This window comes from Chlamydotis macqueenii, chromosome 5, assembly GCF_036417535.1.
Source record: "Chlamydotis macqueenii isolate bChlMac1 chromosome 5, bChlMac1.mat, whole genome shotgun sequence".
In the NCBI taxonomy this organism is placed as follows: domain Eukaryota; kingdom Metazoa; phylum Chordata; class Aves; order Otidiformes; family Otididae; genus Chlamydotis; species Chlamydotis macqueenii.
In genome coordinates, this window is record NC_141560.1 from 26491080 (window position 1) to 26513210 (window position 22131).

The window sequence follows — 22131 nt, forward strand, 5'->3', positions numbered from 1 at the left end:
GCCGCACCCGGAAGCGCTGGGCAGCGCGGCGGTGGGGGGGAGCGGCGCCGGCCCTGCCCGGGCGGGCGGTGCGGGGCTCATGCCCGGCGAGGAGAGGTGATGAATATTCATGGTGTAGTGCCCGCGGGGGCGGGGCCTTGCCCGAGCGGGTCCGGCCGCGCACTGATGGCGGGAGGCAGCGTCGGGGCGAGGGGCGCCGGGGCCGGCGGCCGGTGAGGAGGGGCCGGGCTGGGCCGGGGGTGCCGGCGGGGCGGAGAGGCGGTGGGCACCCCCGAGAGCTCACCGCCGGTCCCCGCGCCTTCCTCCGTTGCAGGCCCGGCCCGCAGCTGGACGGGCTGTTCCTGCGGCGCTTCCTGCGGCTGCTGGCCGTGCTCTTCCCCGGGTGGCCCTCCCCGAGCGCCCTGATGTTCCTGACGCTGCTCTGCGTCGCCTTGCTGGGTGAGCATGGGGTGCTGGGGGTGGGGGGGCTGCGCCCCACGGCGGCTCCCCGATCCCCCGTGGGCTCCCTGTTCTCCCGTGCTGCGCTCCTTGGCGGTGCCACCGCTGTCCTTTGTTTCCTTCTTGTGCTTGCCTCTTTCCTCCAGAGCAGCTGGTTATTTACCAGGTCGGCCTCATCCCCAGCCAGTACTACGAGGTCCTAGGAAACAAGGACTTCTCCGGGTTCAAAACACTGACTGCCGTTGCTCTGGCTCTCATCGTAGTGAACTCGACGGTAAGACAGGCCAGGGGCTGCCGTGTTTTGGGAGGGAAGGTGACAAAAGAAAAGGATCTAGGTCTGCCCTTGCCCCGTTCGGTAGCTCTGTGTGGGATTGATAGATCGCTAGTACAGACTGTTAGTTTTTATGTCATTTTGGGAAATGCTTGTTCTCATTCATCTTTTCATATCTGTCTCCTTGCCCTCATTCCAGCTAAAAACCTTCGACCAATTTATCTGCAACGTGATGTACGTGAGCTGGAGGAAGTCCCTCACCGAATACCTCCACGGCTGCTACTTCAAGGGCCAGGTCTACTACAGCCTGCATGTGCTGCGCGAGGACATCGATAACCCGTAGGCTGCCTGCAGCTTCTCTCAGCCTCTTGCTTTGCTTCTCTGTGCCTTTCCTGATTTCTCTGTGCCTCTGGGTAGGGGTTGAGCCCTAGAAGCTTTTGCCACCTAGGGGCAAATACCCTCATCTGCCCCAAGTGGGAGGTGGTACCTGTTGCTGGGAATTCCTGTGACTGCTAGTCATGATGGTTTTAAAATGTTTCTGTTGCAAGGCCCGTCCGAACAGGGATCTCATGCTGCTGTCTGCAAACTCAACCCTTGACACTCAGTGTGACATTGCGAAGGACCTGACTGGAGTCAGAGAGCACTGCCTCTCCTTGCCTTCACGCAGCCAGTGTGTTAGGATCCTCTGTGTTGTTCTGTTTGAACTTCAGCCACCAGAGTCTCCAGATGAACACAGTTTGGTTTAGTTGGGTGTTTAGTGGTTTTGATAACACATGGGAGCCACATCCAGGAAGGGCTTTGTTTTGCACTGTATGAGGGCTGCATTTCCCTTTCCCTGTTCCTAGGAAGGAAATGTCAGGAGTGACTTGAAATATGAGAGAAAGAGGAGCATTCAGTCCCTCCTTGCTTATCCCAGCCAACTCAGAGATCACCTTAAAGTTTGCTTCATGCACTGTCCTGCTTAGTGCAGAGCTGCTGATCTACCCAGGCTGTGCAGTGAAGGTCGAACGCCTCCCTTCCTCACAACTGCCTGCTGACCCTGGCCTTCCAGCCTGTCCTTGCATGCAGGATACTGCTGTCGTAGTAACACACTTTGAAGAGTTAAAGGTCCTACATTAGACAATGTGTGAGAGGTAGAGGCTTTTTTCCTTTCCAGAATTTAAAGAAGTTATTGTTAAATACTTGCCGAAAAAGTAGAAATCAGGGGATAACTTTTTCCACATTGTGTGGCTTTATACAGTTGTTTTGAGACCCCAAACTCTCCTCCTCTGGAGGGGGCACCCCTTAGGTAATCACTGCACTGGTGTCATCTCCAACGTTGATGGTACCAGAGAAGACCAAGCCCCGGTGTCCCTGTGAGAAGCGGTTGTCTTGTGAGGACTCCTGACTGTTGCTAATAGTGGTGATCTCAAGGAACTGAAGTAACCTCTGTACTTCTGCTGCCCAGTGCTCCTGGCTGCCTGTCCTTGCCCCTGCATTGCACAGCATGGTGGTCTGTGTGGCTGCACAGTGAAATGGTGCTGGATATCTCAGGTGGTTTTGTCTGTATCATTTTTCAATCAGTCCCATTGCCTGCCTGCTTCTGCAGGCCCAGTGCTGGGAGACGGCCCAGGTAAGAGGAACCAGGAGGAGCAGCCAGCAAGGACAGGGCTTAGCTTGGGTCAAACAGCCCTACTGCCAAACCTGAAATTACAGCTTCATGATGCTGATGCACTTTCCAGCAACTGTCAGGCTTACTCCCACCTTTGTTAAATGTTCATTTCTAGTTGTATTTTGCAGTGGTATGGAGCTGCAAGGCAAGGTTAAAAAGCCATGCCTGTCACCAAGGCATGCAGTGCTTGCCAGGTAGTGTAGCACATTGGCCATGGACCGAAGCTCCTGCACACCTATCTTTTCCTTTGCAGGGGGGAAGGGGAGGACAGAGGCCCTTCACCACATGACTATCCTGCTCAGGTTTATTTTTAACCAAGGAACGTGTTCACGTTGTGCAGTGAAATGCGTGAGATAACTGGGTCATTCTGCTCTCTGGCAGTAGAGCCAGCTCTCCTGACCTTAGAAGACTGAATGTGTGAGATTTCTGTAGAGTATTTTTCATTTCCACCTTGCTTCTGCTCAAACATCCAATCTTATTGTTTAGTCCAATCTTGCAATTCCTTGATGAGATTATTTTCCCTGCACTGGGGGCTTAGAGAATGAACTAGAGTGATGAAGTGACCTCCTGTTATGCAGTGCAAACCAAACTGTGTTAGATGCACGGTGTCATCCATCTAGAAGGAACGAAGAGTGGGTTCTGAGTGGCATACAAACACTTGTGGCTCCTAGCAGGGCATCTGAGTTGATGTTTGTGTGTTATCATTACATGTTGCTTACTAGCTCGTAAAAAGCAATATCTTGCCCTGTGTCCATAGCACGAGCTGTAATTTAACTTTATGGGAACAATTACAGTCTGAGGAAAGGAAAAATGATGGACTGTAAGGTCAATCAGGGTGAAAGCTGCCTCAAAATTAAATCCGTTGCTGCTCCAGGACTGCAAAAGAGTTGACAGACGAATGTCCTGATGGTGTCTGCACTGATGGCTCTGTAGGAGTCCAGTCTTGCTCTCCATTCTGGACTCCAGCAGTCACAGTCATGTCCTTTCTGCCTGTGCTTAGAGCATCAGACTGAAGCCCTCATCCATGTGGTCTGGACAGATGAGGTGCCAAGGGAGTAAATATGCTGAAATCCTTTCTAGTTACCCCAGTCTCATCTCCTGCTCAGCAGTGGGACAGATGGGAATTGAGGGTCTGTCAACCATGTGCCTTCTGCTGATGGGGCAAGGAGGCTTGGTAGAGTGCTGCCTGCTCTTGTGGGATAGGGGTGAGTGGAAGCGCTTTCTTCCTTGCAGCAAAGGGACCAGAGGGCACTCCCTGCAGAGCAAAGGAACCAGCTACTGTAGAAGGGTGACTTTGATTAAGGTATTTGCCTATGTCCAACAGCTGGCAAAGGCCTGGCCTGTGCTCTAGCCAGTCCTGGTAGCTCTGGTGCCTGAGATGCAGCACCAGCACTGAAGGTTTGGTGGAGAGTAGTTTTTGGTAGTACAGGGATAGGTCCAGGAGGGTAAAGGACAAGGGTGCAGAGACCTTTAGCACAGAGTGGGACAGTGTTGTTGAGAGTGGACCAAGGGATTAATACAAGGAACAGGGTGAAGGTAACAGCAGGAGCTGTTCTTCCTGGGTGCCAGGAAGGCCGTTGGATGCGTCCTGCTGGGCCATGGAAATTGTCTCCTGTCGGGGAACAGGAGTCACAGCTGCAGGTCCCTCCCAGGAAGGGTTGCTCACCTGCACCCTGTTCTAAGTTCAGGCAATGAAACAGCCAGACTCGTGCCCTGTAAGGGAGTTACTGCATCCTGCACTGGCTGGTTCTCGCTCCTGGGCTTTAAAGTGTCAATGGCTCTTTGTGTTGAGCAGGGACCAGCGCATCAGCCAGGATGTGGAGAGGTTCTGCAGGCAGCTCAGCTCCATGGCCAGCAAGCTCATCATCTCGCCCTTCACGCTGGCCTACTACACATACCAGTGCTTCCACAGGTAAGGACCCATCCTGGCCCTGCTTTCACACCTCTTTCCTATGCTCTTTTTTGGAGCCTGGCACCCACGTTACAACTCCCCATATGAGCACTTGTACATGTGGGTGAGGAGTCTGTGCACTCCAAAGGGAATTCTGCTCTGGGGACACTGGAGTGTGCAGTGCTGGCCCCCAAACCTCTGTGAAAGCCAAGAGAGGTGACAGTTGAGGGCTCTGATTGCATGAGCCCGAGGGTGCTGGGGTGTTCTTTTGCTTGGATTATTAGCTGACCTCAAGGAGTAATAGAAATGAAGAAAAGGCGGAGGCATTCAATGTGTTTTTTGCCTGAGTCTTTAATAGTACTGATAGACCTTGAGCTGCCATGGTCCCCTGAGACAGAGGACCAGGAGTGTGGGAACTGATGGGACTCATCCCAGAGTACTGAAGGAGCTACCGGATGTTACAGCAGGACCCCTCTCAGTCATCTACTAAAGGTTTTGGTAGTCTGGGGAGATCCCTGCTGACTGGAAGCTAGCCAGTGTTATTCCAGGCTACAGGAAGTGTGTGAGGGAAGACCCAGAGGACTACAGACCTGTTAGTCTAACCTCAGTACTTAGAAAAAATTATGAAGAAATGATACTGGGTACTATAGAAAGGCATTTAAAGAACAATGCCATAATCGGGCAGTGTCAACATGCGTTCACAAAGGGAAAGTCCTGTTTAACTAATTTGATACCCTTCTATGATAAGGTCACTTGCCTAGTGGATGAAGGGAAGATGGTGAATGTAGGTTTTTTTCTGGATTTTAGTAAGGCTTTTGATACTGTCCCTCACAGCATCCTTCTGAACAAGTGGTCCAACTTTGGGATGAGTGGGTGAAGAACTGGCTGAAGGGCAGAGCTCAAAGGGTTCTGGTGAATGGGGCTACGTCTGGCTGGAGACTGGTCACCAGTGATGTTTGTCAGGGTTCAATTCTAGGGTCAGTTCTGTTCAATATTTTTATCAATATTTTGCATGCAGGACTTGAACGCACCATTAGCAGGTTTGCTGATACCAAACTGGGAGGTCCTGTTGACTTTCCTGAGGGACAAGAAGCCTTGCAGAGGGATCTAGATAGATTTGAGCTTTGGGCTATGATTAATGGGATGAAATTTAACAAGTCAAAATGCTGGATTCTGCACCTAGGATAGAGTAACACCAGGCATGAGTATAAATTGAGAGAAGAGTGGCTGGAGAGCAGCCCTGCAGAAAGGGATCCAAGGATGGTCAGTAACCGGCTCAGTGTGAGTCAGCAGTGTGCCCTGGCACCCAAGAGGGCAAACTACGTCCTGGGGTGCCTCGAACACAGTATAACCAGCTGATCTAAACAGGTGATTATCCCACTGTATTCAGCGTTGGTGCAGCCTCACCTTGAATGCAGTGTGCAGCTCTGAGCCCCACAATTTAAGAAGGATGTGATGGTCCTTGAATGCATCCAGAGGAAGGCAACAAAGCTGGTAGAAAAGCTGGAAGGAATGTCCTGTGGGTAGTGGCTAAGGGTTCTGCGTTTGGTTTGGAGAAAAGGAGGCTGAGGGGTGACCTTGTTGGTCTCTACAGCTTCCTGAGGAGGGGAAGTGGAGAGAGAGGTGCTGATCTCTTCGCCCTGGTATCCAGTCACAGGACACACGGGAATAGGTCAAAGCTGTGCCGGGGAGGGTCAAACTTGACATTAGGGAACACTTCTATACAGAGAGGGTGGTCAAACACTGGAACAGGCTTCCTAGAGAAGTGGTTGATGCCCCAAGCCTGTCGGTGTTTAAGAGGCATTTGGACAATGCCCTTTACAGCATGCTTTATGTTTTGGTTAGCCCTGAATTGGTCAAGCAGTTGGACTAGATGACTGTTGTAGGTCCCTTCCAACTGAAATAATCTATTCTATTCTCTCTTTTTCCTCCTCCTCTGTAGCACAGGCTGGCTAGGCCCAGTGAGCATCTTTGGGTATTTTATCATTGGGACAATCGTCAACAAGGTATTGATGAGCCCAATTGTGTCTAAACTTGTGCAGCAGGAAAAGCTGGAGGGGGATTTCAGGTGAGTCCCAGCAGCGCAGCGTTTTTCCTGCCTCTCGGCAGCTCCTGCTAAAGCTGCATTTTTGTCTCCATTCAGTGCTATGTACGCAGCTACTTCTCTTGTCTGTGACTTTCCCCACACTCAGAAAAACCTACCTGCACAATGCTGCCCCAAAGTCAGCGTGCTGACCCCCTGCCACCCCGTTCACTTCCCTGTGTCATGGCAGACGGTGCCCTTGGTTCAGTCTCCTGGTTGCCGCTGCTTGCCTGGTCATAGCTGGTGCCTCTGCTGAGGCACTGGATGTGCAGGGGAAAACTGTGCATGGAGTTTCATTGGGTGCAGATGCAAGTTCGGTGAACTGCATCCACTAACAGGGATCAAGTTTCTGGTTCACCGCCACCTTCATGAAGTGCCTGAAATGGCATGGTCTTTTTATCTGCTCTGTAACTCACCTCTTCCCCTTCCCCTGCAGGATTGGCTGTGTGTGTGGCAGGGGCTTTGTAGCTTTCCCTGAGGCTCAGGGCATCCAGAGACAGCCGCAGGAGGTGGTGTGGCACAGGGAGCCCAGACCAGGGCAGTTGGTTGTGGTGATTCTCTAAGGTGGAAACACCGGGCTACCAAACAGGAGGCCCCAAGGCTGAGAAGATGTGCATGGAGAGTGGGATACCAAACAAATGCGCTGCTGAGCTGGCCCAGAATGGTATTGCCTTGTGCTAAGCTTTGTTCTCCAGTGCCTTTTTGAGCCTATTGAATATTTCTGTCAAGGCATGCCTCAGATCAGTGCTCTGACAGATGCAAGACAAGTTTCCTTTAGTAAGGATGTTGGCTACATAATTCATTGGGCATTTGTGCACAATCCTGATTATGGTTTTTTTGATTGTCTAGGTTCAAGCACATGCAGATACGTGTCAATGCAGAACCAGCTGCTTTCTACAGGTTAGTAGTGTTCATTTCTTTACATCCTTGTAAGGATCCTTCCAGCTTGGGCATCCTTGTTGTATTCATGTATCCCAGAGGAGTCCAAGTCCTGTTGCTGCAGCCAGAGCTTTCTGTCCCCCCCATCCTGCTGCAGCATCATACAGCCCTGATACTCTGTTCTGCTTCGCATTATGTGCATTGTCTGCAGAAATACTCCACAGCAGCTGGAGACAACTATTTTTTCTCTGCCTCCCTTCTAACATCCCCAGAGGCCAGATAGAGATTCGGTGCTGGCTTAGAGACTATTGCTGATGTTTTGCCAGCAAAACCTGGAAGATTGCTCAAGGTCTCATTGCATCTTGTCAGGGTGTTCCCATGGGGACTCGTTGCAGGTTGCTTCTGGCCCCATCCTGCTGCTGCTAACCTGCGTGTCTTCTGTGGGTATGCCAGCTGTTGTCTGGCCTCCTTATCTCTGCTTGCTCCTCTAGGTCCAGAGCCACCTCTAGGGTGCTCTGACCCTCCCCACACAGTACTGCTACTCTCCAAATTTGCTCAGTGCCATTTATCTTGGAGCTGAGCACACAGTCAGGAGCTTGGCAGCACCTCCCTGCTTAGTGATGCCATGGAGTCTGTTGAGCTGCTGCTTGGAGCCTTTAAGGTGTTTCACAGAAATGGCTAGAACCCTAGAAGATGGCCAGAATTTTGCTGTAGCTTGTGTCGAAGTGCCTGGTCAATGGCAGGAGATCATTGCTCCTCTCTTGTCACGTGTCTGCCTTTGCCCTGCGTGTTGTGAAATCACACTTCTTCCAGGAACTTAAGCAAGCACCAGCTGTCCAGTCTCTGGTCTTTCCTGCCTGTGATCTGTATTTGGCTCCTTCATGCTGTAATGGCTGAGCATTTTAAGCGTTGTGGTGCTGCCCCCAAGGTGATTTGATTCAAAATCCCTGATTTCATAAAGGTTTATATTGAGAGGCATGAAACCCTGATTTAAGTATCTGAAATCAATCTTGATTTGCATTGGCAAGTTTGAGTTATTTTTTTGTGGACTGGTTAATTCTTACTGGTTGATGATAATTTTTTTTTTAATGGAGAAGATACTCTCATTACACGCCCTTATTTAAGCTGCAGTACTTTTTCTCACAATTTTGAAGTTTTTTATTCTATTACTAAGTGGAAAATGGAAAGTGAATTTTTATAACAGAAAATGGAGTGTCTTACTTCAGTACAGTTCATGAGTAGAAAAGCTTTGCTTGGTAGGAAACTAGAATTTAATTGAATTGCAAAAACCCAGGCATTTTCATGGTATGAATCTTAATTAAAAATAAAGGAATTTTTTAAAAGGTTGCATTCCTAGAATCCTGCAAGAGGAGGAGCATGTGGTGAGTGACGGGTTTTGATTGGTAGACTTCTCTAGCTTGTAGAAGCTATTAGATCTTGTCCTTCTGCACTTGCCAAACCATTGTTTTGGTAACGGAAAAAACAAAACCTGAGCACTGTCATCTTTTTACTTCACTGGCTTCCAAGCCTTTGGCAAACTTGCTTTGAAAGTGAACTGAATGGGAGGAAAAGTCGAAACCAGTACAGCAAGCTCTCCTCATCTGCAAAAGAAATAATAGCTCTGGTCCTTGGTGCCTTCCTCACCTTGAACTCCTTCTGTCCAAGGCTTTGTCCTTTCCGAACACCCAGCAGCAAAGATTGCAGCTCAGTAGTTACCTGAGATGAGTTGTAGGGCAGTAATGCCAAATTGAATTCTAACTGGATTTATTTTTGAGAAAGAAAATGTATTTTTCTAAGAACTGAGAATCTTTAGAACTGAGACTCTTCAGAAATCTTAATATGTGTTTTTTTTTGTGCAGCTTCTGGCCTTGTCTGCTCTGGCGTTAGTGACTCCCCTGTTGCCTGGACCGTGGTGGGAGCCTGGGTGTGTGCTAAGCACAGGCGTGTGTTGGGTGTTGCAGGCAATAGCTGCCACAGCAAGTGGGAGTCTGGAGCAAGATGTGGAGCTCTCTCTGCATTTTGCCACCTGAGGGCAGCCCAGCTCTTGCGAAGATGCGGGAGCTGCCAGGCTTGCTGAAGGTGATGGTTTAGAGAGGAGATGTGCCTCCTTGCTACTGGCTCAGTCTGGCCATGGGAGCATCACCACTAGCTCGGTTGGTGGGCTAGTGTGTGGGTGTGAGTGTCCCTGATGCCCGTGGGGACACCCCTGGGAAAGGAGAGGCTGTGGGGCTGGGCTCACCCACACTGCTTGGGGCACATCCACACCCTGCTCCTCCATGGTAGGGAGGAGAAGAGGTGAACTGGGGCTGCCAACTGTGCAGGTGATGTTGGCTTGCCATCACCTCCTGGGCTTGCCTCTGTCTTCTCCTTTCTGGCTCCAGCTGTGTAGCAGTGCCATCCCTCTCTTCCAGCCAGGCCCTGCTTGGAAAGTGTGTATGACCTTGACATGCATTGCTCCAGGCCAGGGCCTGGCTGATGGTGTCTGGCCTTGCCTCACCTCCTCCTGTATGCAACAGCAGCACCCATGGGCTCTTTGAGAGACTTGCAGTGCTGCCTGTTTCAGCGAGAGTTTCTTGATGAAGACACCTTCAGGAAGGAGCTCACGGATGTCCAGTCCTGCTCAACAAAGAGCTGTTGCTTGGAGGCTATGATGGCAGACCCTTTCCAAGCCTCAATCCTAAAGCCCATGCTTTGACCCCATTGCGGTGCTGCAGGGACATCTAGGGCATGTTGCAATCTTATTCTGCAGGGCCGGACGAGTGGAGCACATGCGCACGAACCGGAGGCTGCAGAGCCTGCTGCAGACCCAGAGGGAGCTGATAGGCAAGGAGCTGTGGCTATACAGTGAGTGGGGAGTATGGGGGGTTGAACCTGGGGCGTGTGGTAGCTCCATTGCAGTGGCCTTCAAGTTGGGGAACCCGACTGCTAGAGCAGCAGTGCTGGATTTTCTTCTCCCACCCCTTGCTGGTGCGTGGTGCACAGTGTGAACAGAGGGTGCCTCCTGCAATCCTAAATGGGAATCCTGTTGTGAAAGAACCTGGTAGACAGCAAAGTTGTGGAGGACTCCACTAAGTCAGAGAACGTAAGCCCCAAAAGGGGAATCTGCAGGAATCTGTGGGTTTTGTGGGGGAGGCATTCAATGGCCAGGAACAGAGGGAAGGGCTTGAGCTTCCGGGAAGGAGAAGACTTTCTATGTGTGGCTGGGAGCTGTGGAGACTTCTTTTCTGCAGAGCCTATTCCTTGAGCATAGCTGTCCCCTGAAAATTTCCCTTCTCTCATTGTCACCGTGCCGAGGTTTTAGTGTTAAATAACCACTGTCAAGACAGCTCTTCCTCATCTCACCAGCATAGTGAGCTTCTAAGTAACATAAGGGAGGGAGAGCCCTGAATGCTGATGTGTCTGTGGGAGTTTGGGGTCTTGAGTCTTTCTGCTAGTTCTGCGCTCCAAGACAGACTTTATTGCCAACCGTCTCATCCCAGAGCTTCCTTTTTGCCCTCCATCCTGGTTCTTGAGAGTTAGCCAGGCCCCTGAAGAGTAGAAACAAGAAGGCAAGGTGACTTTTGCCCCATGGTGGTTTCTAAGTTGTATGTCTGGATGATGTTTCCCTGCTCAGGGGCCTACCTCAAAATGCTTTTTGCTTGGCAAATGGATTTTCACCGTGGTGCTTGTGCTGTTCTGCAAAATGGGTTCTGCTGCTCTGCTGCATCATGAAGGGCTGAGGCAAGACCATGGGTCATCTGCAGACTGGGCTCATGGACTCCAGTTGGACCTGGCTGGGACAGAGATTCCTACCCCAACTCAATGTCTTCTCTCAATGTGCTTCTGCCCAGTTGGCATCAACACCTTTGACTACCTGGGCAGCATCCTGAGCTACGTGATCATTGCCATTCCCATCTTTTCTGGGGTCTACAGTGACCTGACTCCAACAGAGCTCAGCGCCCTGGTCAGCAAGGTGAGCTAAGGGTGATCTCCCAGACCCCATTGTGGAGGGCAAGCAGGCACTGAAGATGGAGGTTTCATGTGGGGAAATTATTTGGGGCTGGATAACCTGCAGCGACTGACCTTCAGGTTAGACTGTCCCTGCCCAAGATGACATGGAAATGGAGCTTGGAGCCAGCTGGTATATGATTAACCTGGGGATGAGAGCTGTCAAGGACACACCTACATAAGTGTTTCCTAGTTCAGACCTCTGCATCTAAAGAAACGGAAGGTCAGAACTAGGGAGGCTCTCAGTGGTACAGGTGGGGATTGGGTCCACGCAGTGCTGCAGATCCAGGTTATACCCAGGCCTACTGCCCACAATGTGCTTGGCCACCTGGGAGGCTGAGCTGGCCTCCATTTGCCTGCCAGGCTACTGGAGAGGAGCCTTCCTGGCCTGACTCATTCCCAGATACTCAAAACTGGCTTGTGATAGAGAATGCAGAGCTAAAAATAGCTAAGTGGGCACTGCAGGCTGAGACACCCTGCTATGCGCTATGTATGGTGCTGGGGCAGGGCTGGTGACGTGGATCTGTGTGACTTGGATGGAGCAAGTGCACTGAGCCCTGGGCTGGCCAGCAGACACTCTGCACACACCATCCCTGGGTGGCAGGATATGTGTACCCCTGGCCAGAACTGCTGTACTTAGCAGGAGGGCCATCTTCTTCACTCCCACCATCCTGGGTGACTTTTCCACCCTTCATACATCTTGCTGTCTGGACTCCTTGGCTGACTCCTCGCAGCCGTGGAGGAAGGAGCAGTGACCCAGCTCAGTGCTGACCCTTGCTCTGGCATGTGATTTCTCTCCAGAATGCCTTTGTTTCCATCTACCTCATCAGCTGCTTCAGCCAGCTCATAGATCTCTCCAGCACCGTGACCGATGTAGCTGGCTACACACACAGGTGAGCTTTTCTGTGGGCAGGTTTCTGCAGGAGAGGGCAGTGTGGGACAAAACTCTTTGCCCAGGTCTGTGCTAAATACATAACAAACAGTCTTGATGAGCAAGCACAGGCAAGGTTGGATGTTGTGAGGAGGCTGCTGGAGTTGTCCCTGGCATTCATGCAACTTCTTGTTTGTCCAGGATTGGTGAGTTGCAGGAGACCCTGCTGAGCCTTGGCAGAAAAAAAAATGGTAACTACTCAGAAGCCAAAGCCAGCTGGGATTTGGATTGGTGAGTCTCCCCTCAGTAACTGGCAGGCTCGCAGCTTACGTGCCAGAGTATGGGGCTATTATGGGATGGAGGTGGTGCTTGGTGTCACAGCCTGTTGCATGCAGTTGGTTGGAGCAGGCAGTGCTTGCTGTGATCTGTCATTCCTGGGTGTGTGGGGCAGGACTGCTGTCACAGAGGCACAGGAGGTCTAAGGTGCCTGATCTTTGCCAGTCACAACATGATGGGTTACCCCCAGATCTCTTGTCCTTTGTCTTGGTGGTGGTGCAGCAGCCATTCTGAGGAGGACCCAGTGCCAGGGGACACAGCTTTCCTTCTGGAGCGATTGACGCTCTCGGTGCCATCCTCTGGCAAGCTGCTCATCAAGGACCTGAGCCTCAGGATCTCTCAAGGAAACAGCATGATGATTGTGGGGAACACTGGCACGGGGAAGACATCTCTCCTGAGGGTCCTTGGGGGACTCTGGGAGAGCACGCAGGGTAAGGACTGCTGCTTGCCACAGCCTTCTCTTTCTCAACCGGGGCTGCCCTGACTTTGGAAGGTCACGATGTGGGGTTGTGAGACCAGTGCCACCTTGTGATGGTGAACATGTCACTCATCTCTGTATCACATACTCTGCTCTGGCTCTCATTGCTTTGCCCTGTGTTGTAAATCTACCTTTTCTGGTATTTGTTGGGTACTTCATGGGGCAGGACTGTACAGGGAACGGTGGGGAGCTGCTGGCTGGCACTGTGGGCTTGGCATGAGTGTGTCTCTGTGCAGGGAGTGTCAAGATGCTGACCTACTTTGGCCCTCGGGGAGTGGTGTTCCTGCCGCAGCGGCCCTTCTTCACTGACGGAAGCTTGCGTGAGCAGGTGAGCCCAAGGACTGCCTCTGCTCTGGCCCCAGCTCTGCTCCCAGCTGTGGTCGTGCCCTGAGAACCTGAGTGCTGCAGAAAGGCCTGCAAAAGGGAGGATGCCTGTAGCTGCTCCTTCACTCGTGCCTGAGTTCACGCTATCGCTGTTGTCTCTGATGGACTGTGTCCAGCTCCCTCTGACATCACTTCTTTTGTTCTGTTACGCAGGTGATCTATCCCCTGAAGGAGATCTATCCAGTTTCAGGTATGTGGAAATTCATCAGAGCAATTGGCCGGTCCTGTGGTGTCAGGTCACTGTCCTGTACCCAGTGCAGCTTCTCCCCTACCATGTGCCCCATCAGGAGCGCTCATCCATTTCACTTGTGTTGCTCTCTACTTTTCCCTGGAAGATTTACCCTTACTGTAGGTTAGGGTCAGCTCTATGTTCCCTCCCTTTTGGGAGGAACATGTTCTCTTGATAAGAACATATTCTCTTGATGCAATGAGGACAAGCTGCCTGTGCTCTGCATGTTGTGCTAAATATGTGATGTATGTTGAGGCACCTTGCTGTTGGAATACATGTGATCTGTCTAGTACAGCCTGCCTGGGCAAGCCATCTTTGCCTTCATCTCATTTTCCATCCACCTCTGTCTTTCACTGTTCCTCTCTTTCAAATGGTGTCTCAGGGCCTCGTACGCTGTCGAGGTCAGACTACATGGATCCTTTCCCCTGCTCTCTTCCCAAGCCAGACCACATGTGGTCTGCTGCAGCGTGCAGATGTCCAGGTTTAGGTTTCTGTCTGAGTGAATCAGTGTTACATGCTTCTTTCAAACATTTGGGAGTTGCAGTCTTACAGAGATTAACTGCAGCCACTGTTGTGGCTCTTCAGCAGCTTCACAGAGGTCCATGGCAGATGTACAGCTTCCATAGCTGCTGACTGTACCAGCTCAAGTGTACGTTCTGCTCCACAGCTGGTTCACCCTGAGTTTTTTCCTATCCCACATAAGATCCTTTTGCTGGCTGTTACCCAAGCCCTGCTCCCGTGACTCCACCACCTGCAGCGTACGGTGGGCAGTCAGCCATAAGAGAGCGGTTGGTGGGTAGGGACTTGGCATTTGGAGGCTGGATCCTTGTGTCCTGGCTGTGTCCGTCTGTGACCATGGACTGTGCCAAGTCTCAGGTGTACCTGTGGAGCCCTCCTGGCATGCTGCTCACAGGCATGGTTAACATTTTTAAGGGAAGTCCGTCTTTGGGAGTTCTCTGTGCCAAAGCTCAGGACCTGATGTAGTTAGGTGGCCGAGTCAACTACACTGGACCTCAGGAGATCCTCCAATCCTTCCCTCCTGCCCCACCAACTCCTTCTTGCAGCTGTAGCCTCAGCACATATTGCCTCTGCTTATGTTTAACTGCTTTCTTCCCTAGAGTCTGCAGATGATCAGAGAATTATGCGATTCCTGGAGCTGGCTGGGCTGGTGAGTCCCTGACAGTGCTGCTGCCTTCTTTCCTGGTGCTGCCGGTGAGGGAAGAAGGGATGAGTTTTTGTGGCAGCACAGCATGACTGTGTGCTGGACACATGCGGGGACATGTCTGCAGCTGGGACAGGACAGTCCATGGGACAGACAGGAGGAGGGATACAGAGCAACTTCAGCTCAAGCAGGAAAAGAGAGAGTAGCAGGATGGGGGGATGGTTGTGCACAGGGCCATGGGCTGACAAGGCTGGGGGCTGTGCTCACAAGCCTGCTGTGCTCTCTGCAGACTGATCTGCTGGCGAGGGCTGGAGGACTGGATGAGCAGGTGGACTGGAACTGGTAAGGGAGCTTGCTGTCTGTGTGAATTTGAGTGATCCCTCTGTGGGGGGAACACTTCTAAGCAGATGCACATTGCTGCTGGACTTAAGAACATCTGTGTCCAGTTGTCTCCTGTGGGAGGTGGGCAATATACAGGGGTGAAGCCTTCATGCCCCAAGCGTCAATGGCAGCAATCACATGCCATGCTGCTCTGCTGGCAGCTGACTGGGCACAGGGATGCAAAGTCAGTCCCAGCATGGAGGGGGGCACAGAGGACATACAGGGACAGTTACTTGCTGGGGTCTCTGATATCAGCAACCATAAGCTCTTCAGCACACGAGCTCTCTTTGTTGAGGGAGATTTTCCATCTCGACCCTGCTGCAGGTATGACATCCTGTCCCCAGGGGAGATGCAGAGGCTCTCATTTGCACGGCTCTTCTACCTCCAGCCAAAATATGCGGGTGAGTGAGTCACTGTGAATGAAGAGAGGGGGGGAAAAAAGGCAGGGCCTTTGATTAAGGAGAAGCTCAAGAAATCCCTTGCTAGGAACACACTTTGTCTTGGCCATTATTTTAGCAGTGTAGCACACAGAGGATTCAGGGTGAAGGCATTTCATTATCTGTGTGGAGGGTGGTAAATCAAAAGGCTGTGTATAAGACTCCCTCTTCTTAGGGAACTAGCGACTCAGGTTTTTGGTTCAGGTCTGATGGCACCTGAAGGAGCCCCCTCTCAGCATGCTCATCAGACGCCACGTAAAGAAGCGTGCATGCTAGGGAGCATGGCATCAGCTGCCATATCTGAAGATCATGAACCTCTGTGGGGTGGTAGAAGCAATTTAGGACATTTAGCTATAACACAGGAAAAGAGAACAAGGATCAGTGACAGAAATGGTCCCCTGAGATCACAGAAGCAGCTTCCATTAGAAATGGGGCTAATTCCTCTGCATTCCTCTGATTGCTAGTGACTCCTAGGGGGCTGAGGGACTGTTGGCAGAGTTGTCATGGGGGCCAGGGTGGGTGTGGGTGGACAGAGCCGGTGTTGGTCGCAAGTACTGATGTGGAAGTACCCCTCTTCCCCTGAAGACTGCAGCACAGCTTGGTGCTGTCAGGGCAAAAGGAACCTGTGGATTGCAAAATCAAAACTGTAGAGACGATGTAAAACAAATTGAATTTATCTGCTCCAAGTCTGTAGTATTTACCCTTAATGGATAAGAGGGTCACCCAGGCCCCCTGGCTGCTCCAGGTGGGGTCTGGTCCGGAGGGGTGCACAGGCTGCTGCTCAGCCCGGCGCTGTGGCGCATGGCCCACCTTGGAAGGTCACGTTTTGGCTTCCACAGCAGTGGGGATGAGGCAGTGGCTGGCAGCTGTTGAGGGAGAGGAATGAGATGAACGGCGCTGTTGAGTGCATTCGAGGGCTTGTGGGAAAGGGCAGCATTCCCAGTTGGTTGACACCAGCTGTGCCAGAGGAAAACCAGGGTCCTTAGGCTTCTCCTCATTTGCCTTCTGCAGATGCTTTTGGTGAGCTTCGGTTAATATGTGAAATGTTCTTGCAGTTGCTGGTCTTTTGCCCAGGGAGAGATGACCAGTTGGAAGGGGATTTGTGGGCATTATGGCTTTTCTCTCAGTGCTAGATGAAGCCACCAGTGCCCTGACAGAAGAGGTGGAGCATGAACTGTACCGTGTGTGCCTCCAGCTGGGCATGACGCTGATCAGTGTGGGACACAGGGCCAGCCTGGAAAAGGTGAGATGTGGAGACAGCACTCCATGCTTCCCTGGTGGTGGCAAGACAAGGGAGGTAGACAGGGTCCCTGGCGAGCAGAGAGGAGTGACTGAGGCTGGAGCGCCTCACTGTGGGAGGATGTGCCCTCAGAGACATGGCTCAGTCATTGTGTTATTGAATTGCAGTTCCACAGCTGGATTTTGAAACTTCATGGGGAGGGAAGATGGGAGCTCACTCGGTGCGAGAAGATGAAGCGGCTCCCAGCTGGGGAAGGATGCTGAAAACCATGCTGTTGTCTGGCCAGCGCAGAACCTGCACATGCATAGGAGAGCTCTGAATAGCAGACATGACGCTGCCAAGCCAACAGCTGTCATCAAGGGATTCATCCAATGCAAGACCAGTTCTGGATTTTGCTGATGGACGCAGGGCCAAGTCTGAACTCATGGTGTGAGGTTCTGCCAGGGGCAGACATATCTATGCTGTGCTTCTCCCAGCCCCCTCCTCTTACCTCCCTGCCTCTTATGGGGAAAGGGCTGAGCTGCTAGGCTGCCCAAAGAGAAGATGCTGCCTCATGGGGCATGTAGAAGTAATGCCCAGAGGAACCTCCACTTGTGCAGGATGCAGTGTTGCGAGGCTAGGATACAGCCTCCTATTCTGCCCTCTGTGCCTTGCTGGGACCTCTCTTTGATACACAGCTCTGCAGAACAGGCTTCTGTACCTGTGGCTGTGTTGAGGGTTGTGGTCCGCAGCAGGAGACAAGGGGTGCACTGTAAGGGGAGGAGAATGCTGGCACAGAGAAGGGCCGGTGAGGGTCTCTGCTCTCCATATGACACTGGGTTACAGGTCAAAGGAACACTTTTGTATTAAAATCTGAGGCCTGTTTTCCCACAATGTTTATGGAGAAGAGTCAGTATCTGTTAACCAGACTGCCGCGTTTTTTCCTTCTGAGCTTTGCTTTGAAGGAGATGCTTGTATATTGGCAGTGCTTTTGGACTAAACTATTGAAGAGCAGAGCAGGGGTAGAAGTAATAACCCTGTCCAGGGCCAGGTGTAGTATCCTGGCCTGCTGCTGTCTCCACAGCTACTGCAAGGTACAGGGAACCCCACTGAGGGCTTTTGGCCCCCTAGGGAGGAAACAGAGCTTGCCTCCTGTTACTGTTCTGCCAATGATGCATTGTGTTCTCTCCCCTGCCTCCCACAGGTGTGTAGAGACAGAGGTTTTGAGGGTCTCTGTTGTGGAGAGGTTACTCTGAGACTGCAGCGGACATAACGGACTCTGAGCCCTCACTGGCCATGAGTTGCTTAGTGATATTTCTGGACGTGGCCTTGGTTCTGCAGTGGAGGAGCAGGAGGTGGCTGCTGGCAGAGCCAGGCTAGCCGCTCTTCTGTCCCTCCACCAGACTCTTGTAGCCCTCTATGATCTGCTGCACAGCTTCATGGTCATCCAGGGTGGTTAGGTCCCCAAGCTCACTGGCTTTGTCCTCCACAATTTTCCTTAGCACCCGACGCATAATCTTCCCTGACCGTGTCTTGGGCAGCCTCTGTGTGACCTGTAATGGGGAGGAGCAGAGGTAAGGCTGAGGGAGATGGGCTTGCCATGCTGCCGGAGTGGGTGCTGGATCAGCCCACAGGTGTTACCTGAATGTACTCTGGAACTGCATATTTAGCAATCTTCTTTGAGATCAGCTCCCGTAGCTCAGCAGCAAGAGTCTCCTGCGTGTAGCCGCTGTCCTTCTTCAGCACAACAAACACATAGGCTCCTGGCAGAAGGACCACTGGGTTACTGAGCACCCGGTGCAGCATGCTCCTGAGGGACCTAGTGCCAGGGGAGGAGCCTTTCTGCTCTCTACCAGGAGAGGCAGCCTCAGGGGATGCTTTTGGCCAGAGTGCTGCCACCTCCTGCAAAGCCCAACTGGTTGCAGTGCAGCTTGTGATAGCTGTGCAGAGATCACCACTAACATGCTGTATGGTGTTGGCACAGCGTTGCTACCAGTGGTTGGTGAGACAGTGGCATTTCCCACTGCATTGCAATACCCTTGGGTGAAGCATTTCGAGGGCGGGAAAGCAAGTGTCTCACCTTCTCCCTTGATCTCATGTGGGTAGCCAATGACAGCAGACTCTGCCACTGCCAGATGGTGATTCTGGAAGAAAACAGGGCTGGGGTTTGGCTTGGTGCTTTTGGCAGGCTGGCTGCCACCTGGGACCTGCCCTGACCCGGCCTGGCTGCTGCAGTTTACAGTAATGCAGGGAGATAAGGAAGGGCCTCAGATGGCCTCTGCCCTTTTTCTTTCTTGCATCAGCAGGTCTGTCTGCACACACACGTCTTCCCCCACTGTCCCGGGCCACTTTAGGCTTGCACCTTCTAGACCCTGTTCTGTGCCTCCAGGTTGCTCTACCAGGTGCCACAACCTTTACTGGCCCACAGATGCTTTGGGATTCGCCCACTTACAGCATCAACCTTATCAGGCTTTGCCCCTCTCTTGCTGCAGAGTGAAAAAGGAGGGGAGGGGGTGGGAAGCTGTTCCTGCAGGCAGGCCATGGGTCCAACAGTGCTCCCTTGTGCTATAGCAGCAGCTTGTTTTGGTCTGGGTATTTCAAAGAGGCCTCTGTGAGCATCACCAGTGTGCCTTCTCTGCCCCCAGGACAGCTTTACCTCCCACCCACGCTTCTTACCACAACATCCTCCACCTCTGCGGTGCCCAAGCGGTGCCCGCTGATGTTAATGATGTCGTCCAGCCGACCTGTCAGCTGGTAGTAGCCCTCACTGGAACGGTACGCACCATCCCCGGTGAAGAAGAACCCTGCAGTGGCCAGAACGGTGCCATGGTCACTTGTTGCAGTGAGCATATGAGCTGCTCATCAGCTGTATTCTCACCTTGCACTCTTCTCTCTGTTGGCACCGGGGCCTGTGTACTCCACTCCTTCTCAGCCGCTCGGAGTGAAGGTGCCTACCTTGCTTGTTAGTCTCCTGCTTCTGTTGGTACCTGCTCTATCACTGGGCTCCCTCCCTCATTCTGCAGTGGGCTGACTAATGTCTGTCGTGCTTCACTGCGACAAGCTGGGGATGCTTTGCCCCAGTGCAGGTGCCTGTGGTCCTGCTGCTTCACCCCTTTGCTTCACATTGAGACACACTCTTGGGCTTGCTCCATGCCTCTGGATGAGCAACAGGAGCCAACACAGTTTGCAGGAGATGCACCAAGAGGCCTTTCTGTGCTCGAGGGGATTGGGGGCAGAAGAAGAAATCCGCTGCCCTAAAACCACGTGATCTAATGGGGAAGTGGGTGACAAAGACCCATTCCTGTGACAGTGATGAGGTCTCAGGCAGGGGGAGATGAAGGGCCTCAACGGTGGAGAGTCTGTAGAAGAATGAAGCAGCAGTGCTAGCTCTCTTGAGTCCTGCCCTGGTGCAGAAAGCCAGCAGGAAGACCCAACCATACCCAAACACCTCTGCAGTGACCTGCCACCTGTTTTCCTTACCTGGATAAGGAGTCAGGTAGGTTTCCAGAAATCTCTTGTGGTCATTGTAAATGGTTCGTGCCATACCTGGCCAGGCTTGCGAGATGCAAAGGGCTCCAGAGATGTTGTTTTCCAGAAGGACATTTCCCTGTTAAATAGTTACCATTTAGTAACCATCGTTGAGGGTACTTAGGATGTTTAGTCATTGCCTATTTTTACCATTATGTCCAGTAACAACCCTGTGATGGCAATGCCAGGGAAGGCAGTGAGGAGAGTCCTGTGCCCCCAGCTCCAAGGGGACAGGCCTGGTCTCCCCCAGCAGAGGTCTGCAAGCAGCTGCCTAACATGGCGGGACGCAGGGCCCCTCCAGAGAGGCTGGCTGGCCCTGCCCAGCTGCCTCACCTTGGAAAAGCCCGAGGAGGGAGCCCAAGCACAGCTCATCTTGTCAGGACAGAGCAAGCTAGAAAACAACTCTACTTCTGCACTAGTTGGAAAAACAGCTTCACTGTTAGTCCCTTCCTGGTAAAGAGGGTGGCGGTCTAGCAGAGGGTGAGCAGGAAAGGTGTTGGCAGATCTCCACTCCTGTCTCCAAGCGCCTGGGAGAAAGTGGGCTGAGCCATTGCTTGGCTGCAGGTTATAAGTGTACCTTGTCATCCAGGATGGAGGGGCTGATCCCAAAAAAGGGTCTCATAGCCATGCCTGGAAGGATTTCAGCTCCAGGATTAGAAGGACGGGGTGAGATACAGATGCCTCCTGTTTCTGAAGCAAAAGAAACTGTAATGCTCATCACAGTCAGGGACAAGAGGAAAGCCAGGTAGCACTGCTTGGCCACCAGCCTTTGCCCTGGCCCTCACTGCACCCTCCTGGAGGTGGGGCTGGGCTTGCTGGAGAGCTGGAGAAGGCGCTTTACAGGATGATCCTGCTCATTCATTTCAGCAGAGATCAGCTCCCTACCGTCAGCTCCCCTGTGTTTCTCTGGGTTAGCTTTAAAGACCATTTCTCTCTTTCATGTTTTGGTCCCTGTGGCACCTTATGGGATTGCTTGTGCAAGAATGTCAGTAATAACAATTCCCACTTGGCCAAAAAAGCAGTAGGTTACTCCTAAAGACTGTGAGAGCGGTTCATACGCATCTCACCTGTTTGCCACCACGTGTCCACTACTGGGCACCGTGTCTCACCGACCACACGGAAGTACCACTCCCATGCCTCCTTGTTGATGGGTTCACCCACTGCAAGGGGAAAGACAGAGGGGACAGAGCTGGAAGATCAGGTCAAAGACACAACTTCCTGGGGCCTGCTCGCAGAGCTGCCCCCAAATAACTCAGTCTGAAAAGAAAGTCTGAGACTTTCTGCTCTCATATGTTGCTGCTCTTGGCATTTGTGGGAAGAGGCGCAATCTGATGCGCAAGGATTTGCTGCTCCAGCCCATGCCAGCAGCAGTTACCTGAACCAAGCACTTTGAGAGAAGAGCGGTCATACTTCTTCACCCATTCATCACCGTATCTCAGGAGCAGGCGGATAGCAGTGGGTGCCCCATAGAAATGGTTAATTTTCAACCTCTCCACTGTTTCCCAATAGCGTCCTGGAAGGAAAACAGAGCCAGTAACCACCCACATAGGCCTCCCAAGACCAAGACTGAGGGAGAGGAGGTGAGAGGAAGGGCTCTCCAGCAGTGCCTGGACCGTCAGCGAAGTTAACCCCATGCTAGAAAGGACCAAAGCACTCCAGGAGAAGCAGCAGCCCCTTTTCCTCTTCATCACCTAGCTCTACTACTCTCCCTGCTGCAGGGAGGGACAGGGAGAAACAGTTTCACTCCTGGAGAAGCAGCAGTGGCTTCCTAACCAGAGGAAAGGACTCTTCCCCTTGCAGCTGTCTGCTGGGCACATCCCACCGTCTGCTCCTGCAGTTGCAGAACCATTGCTGCCTGTGTCCTGACATCAAGCTGCCAGCCCCCTGCCTGCTGCGGGTCTCACAG

General features: G+C 52.2%; 2 protein-coding genes across 13 annotated transcripts in view; one reads left to right on the forward strand and one right to left on the reverse strand.

Annotated features, from left to right (window-relative positions):
• On the forward strand, positions 1-18065 carry ABCD4 (ATP binding cassette subfamily D member 4). Of its 11 annotated transcripts, none has more exons than XR_015258615.1 (20): positions 1-96; positions 314-438; positions 585-712; positions 909-1048; positions 4156-4272; positions 6194-6319; positions 7184-7234; positions 9963-10057; positions 11044-11165; positions 12002-12093; positions 12273-12362; positions 12633-12838; positions 13122-13213; positions 13423-13459; positions 14617-14666; positions 14950-15002; positions 15366-15442; positions 16606-16721; positions 16886-17420; positions 17461-18063. XR_015258615.1 is itself a non-coding variant. In XM_086748101.1 (19 exons), the coding sequence occupies exons 1-19, from the start codon at positions 166-168 to the stop codon at positions 16979-16981; spliced, it is 1863 nt and encodes a 620-aa protein (XP_086604227.1). In that variant the 5' UTR covers positions 118-165; the 3' UTR covers positions 16982-17428. The 11 variants fall into 11 exon arrangements, 8 of the variants coding, with proteins under 8 accessions (XP_086604226.1, XP_086604230.1, XP_086604227.1 ...); XR_015258613.1 differs by lacking the exon at positions 1-96 and adding an exon at positions 118-212 and having other exon boundaries at positions 12630-12838; positions 17461-18062; XR_015258614.1 differs by lacking the exons at positions 1-96; positions 16606-16721 and adding an exon at positions 118-212 and having other exon boundaries at positions 12630-12838; positions 17461-18065.
• Positions 17545-22131, reverse strand: part of LOC104480191 (acetyl-coenzyme A synthetase 2-like, mitochondrial) — an 11967-nt gene continuing 7380 nt past the window's right edge. The window contains exons 7-14 of one of the 2 annotated variants that reach the window (XM_086748095.1): positions 21601-21738; positions 21293-21385; positions 20803-20915; positions 20178-20304; positions 19374-19501; positions 18778-18841; positions 18339-18460; positions 17545-18250 (exon numbers count right to left, since the gene is read on the reverse strand). In XM_086748095.1, the coding sequence (XP_086604221.1) occupies positions 18074-18250; positions 18339-18460; positions 18778-18841; positions 19374-19501; positions 20178-20304; positions 20803-20915; positions 21293-21385; positions 21601-21738 (962 nt within the window). In that variant the 3' untranslated portion in view covers positions 17545-18073. The remainder of the gene's footprint in view (positions 18251-18338; positions 18461-18777; positions 18842-19373; positions 19502-20177; positions 20305-20802; positions 20916-21292; positions 21386-21600; positions 21739-22131) is intronic. The other variant, XM_086748097.1, reaches the window with a different exon arrangement.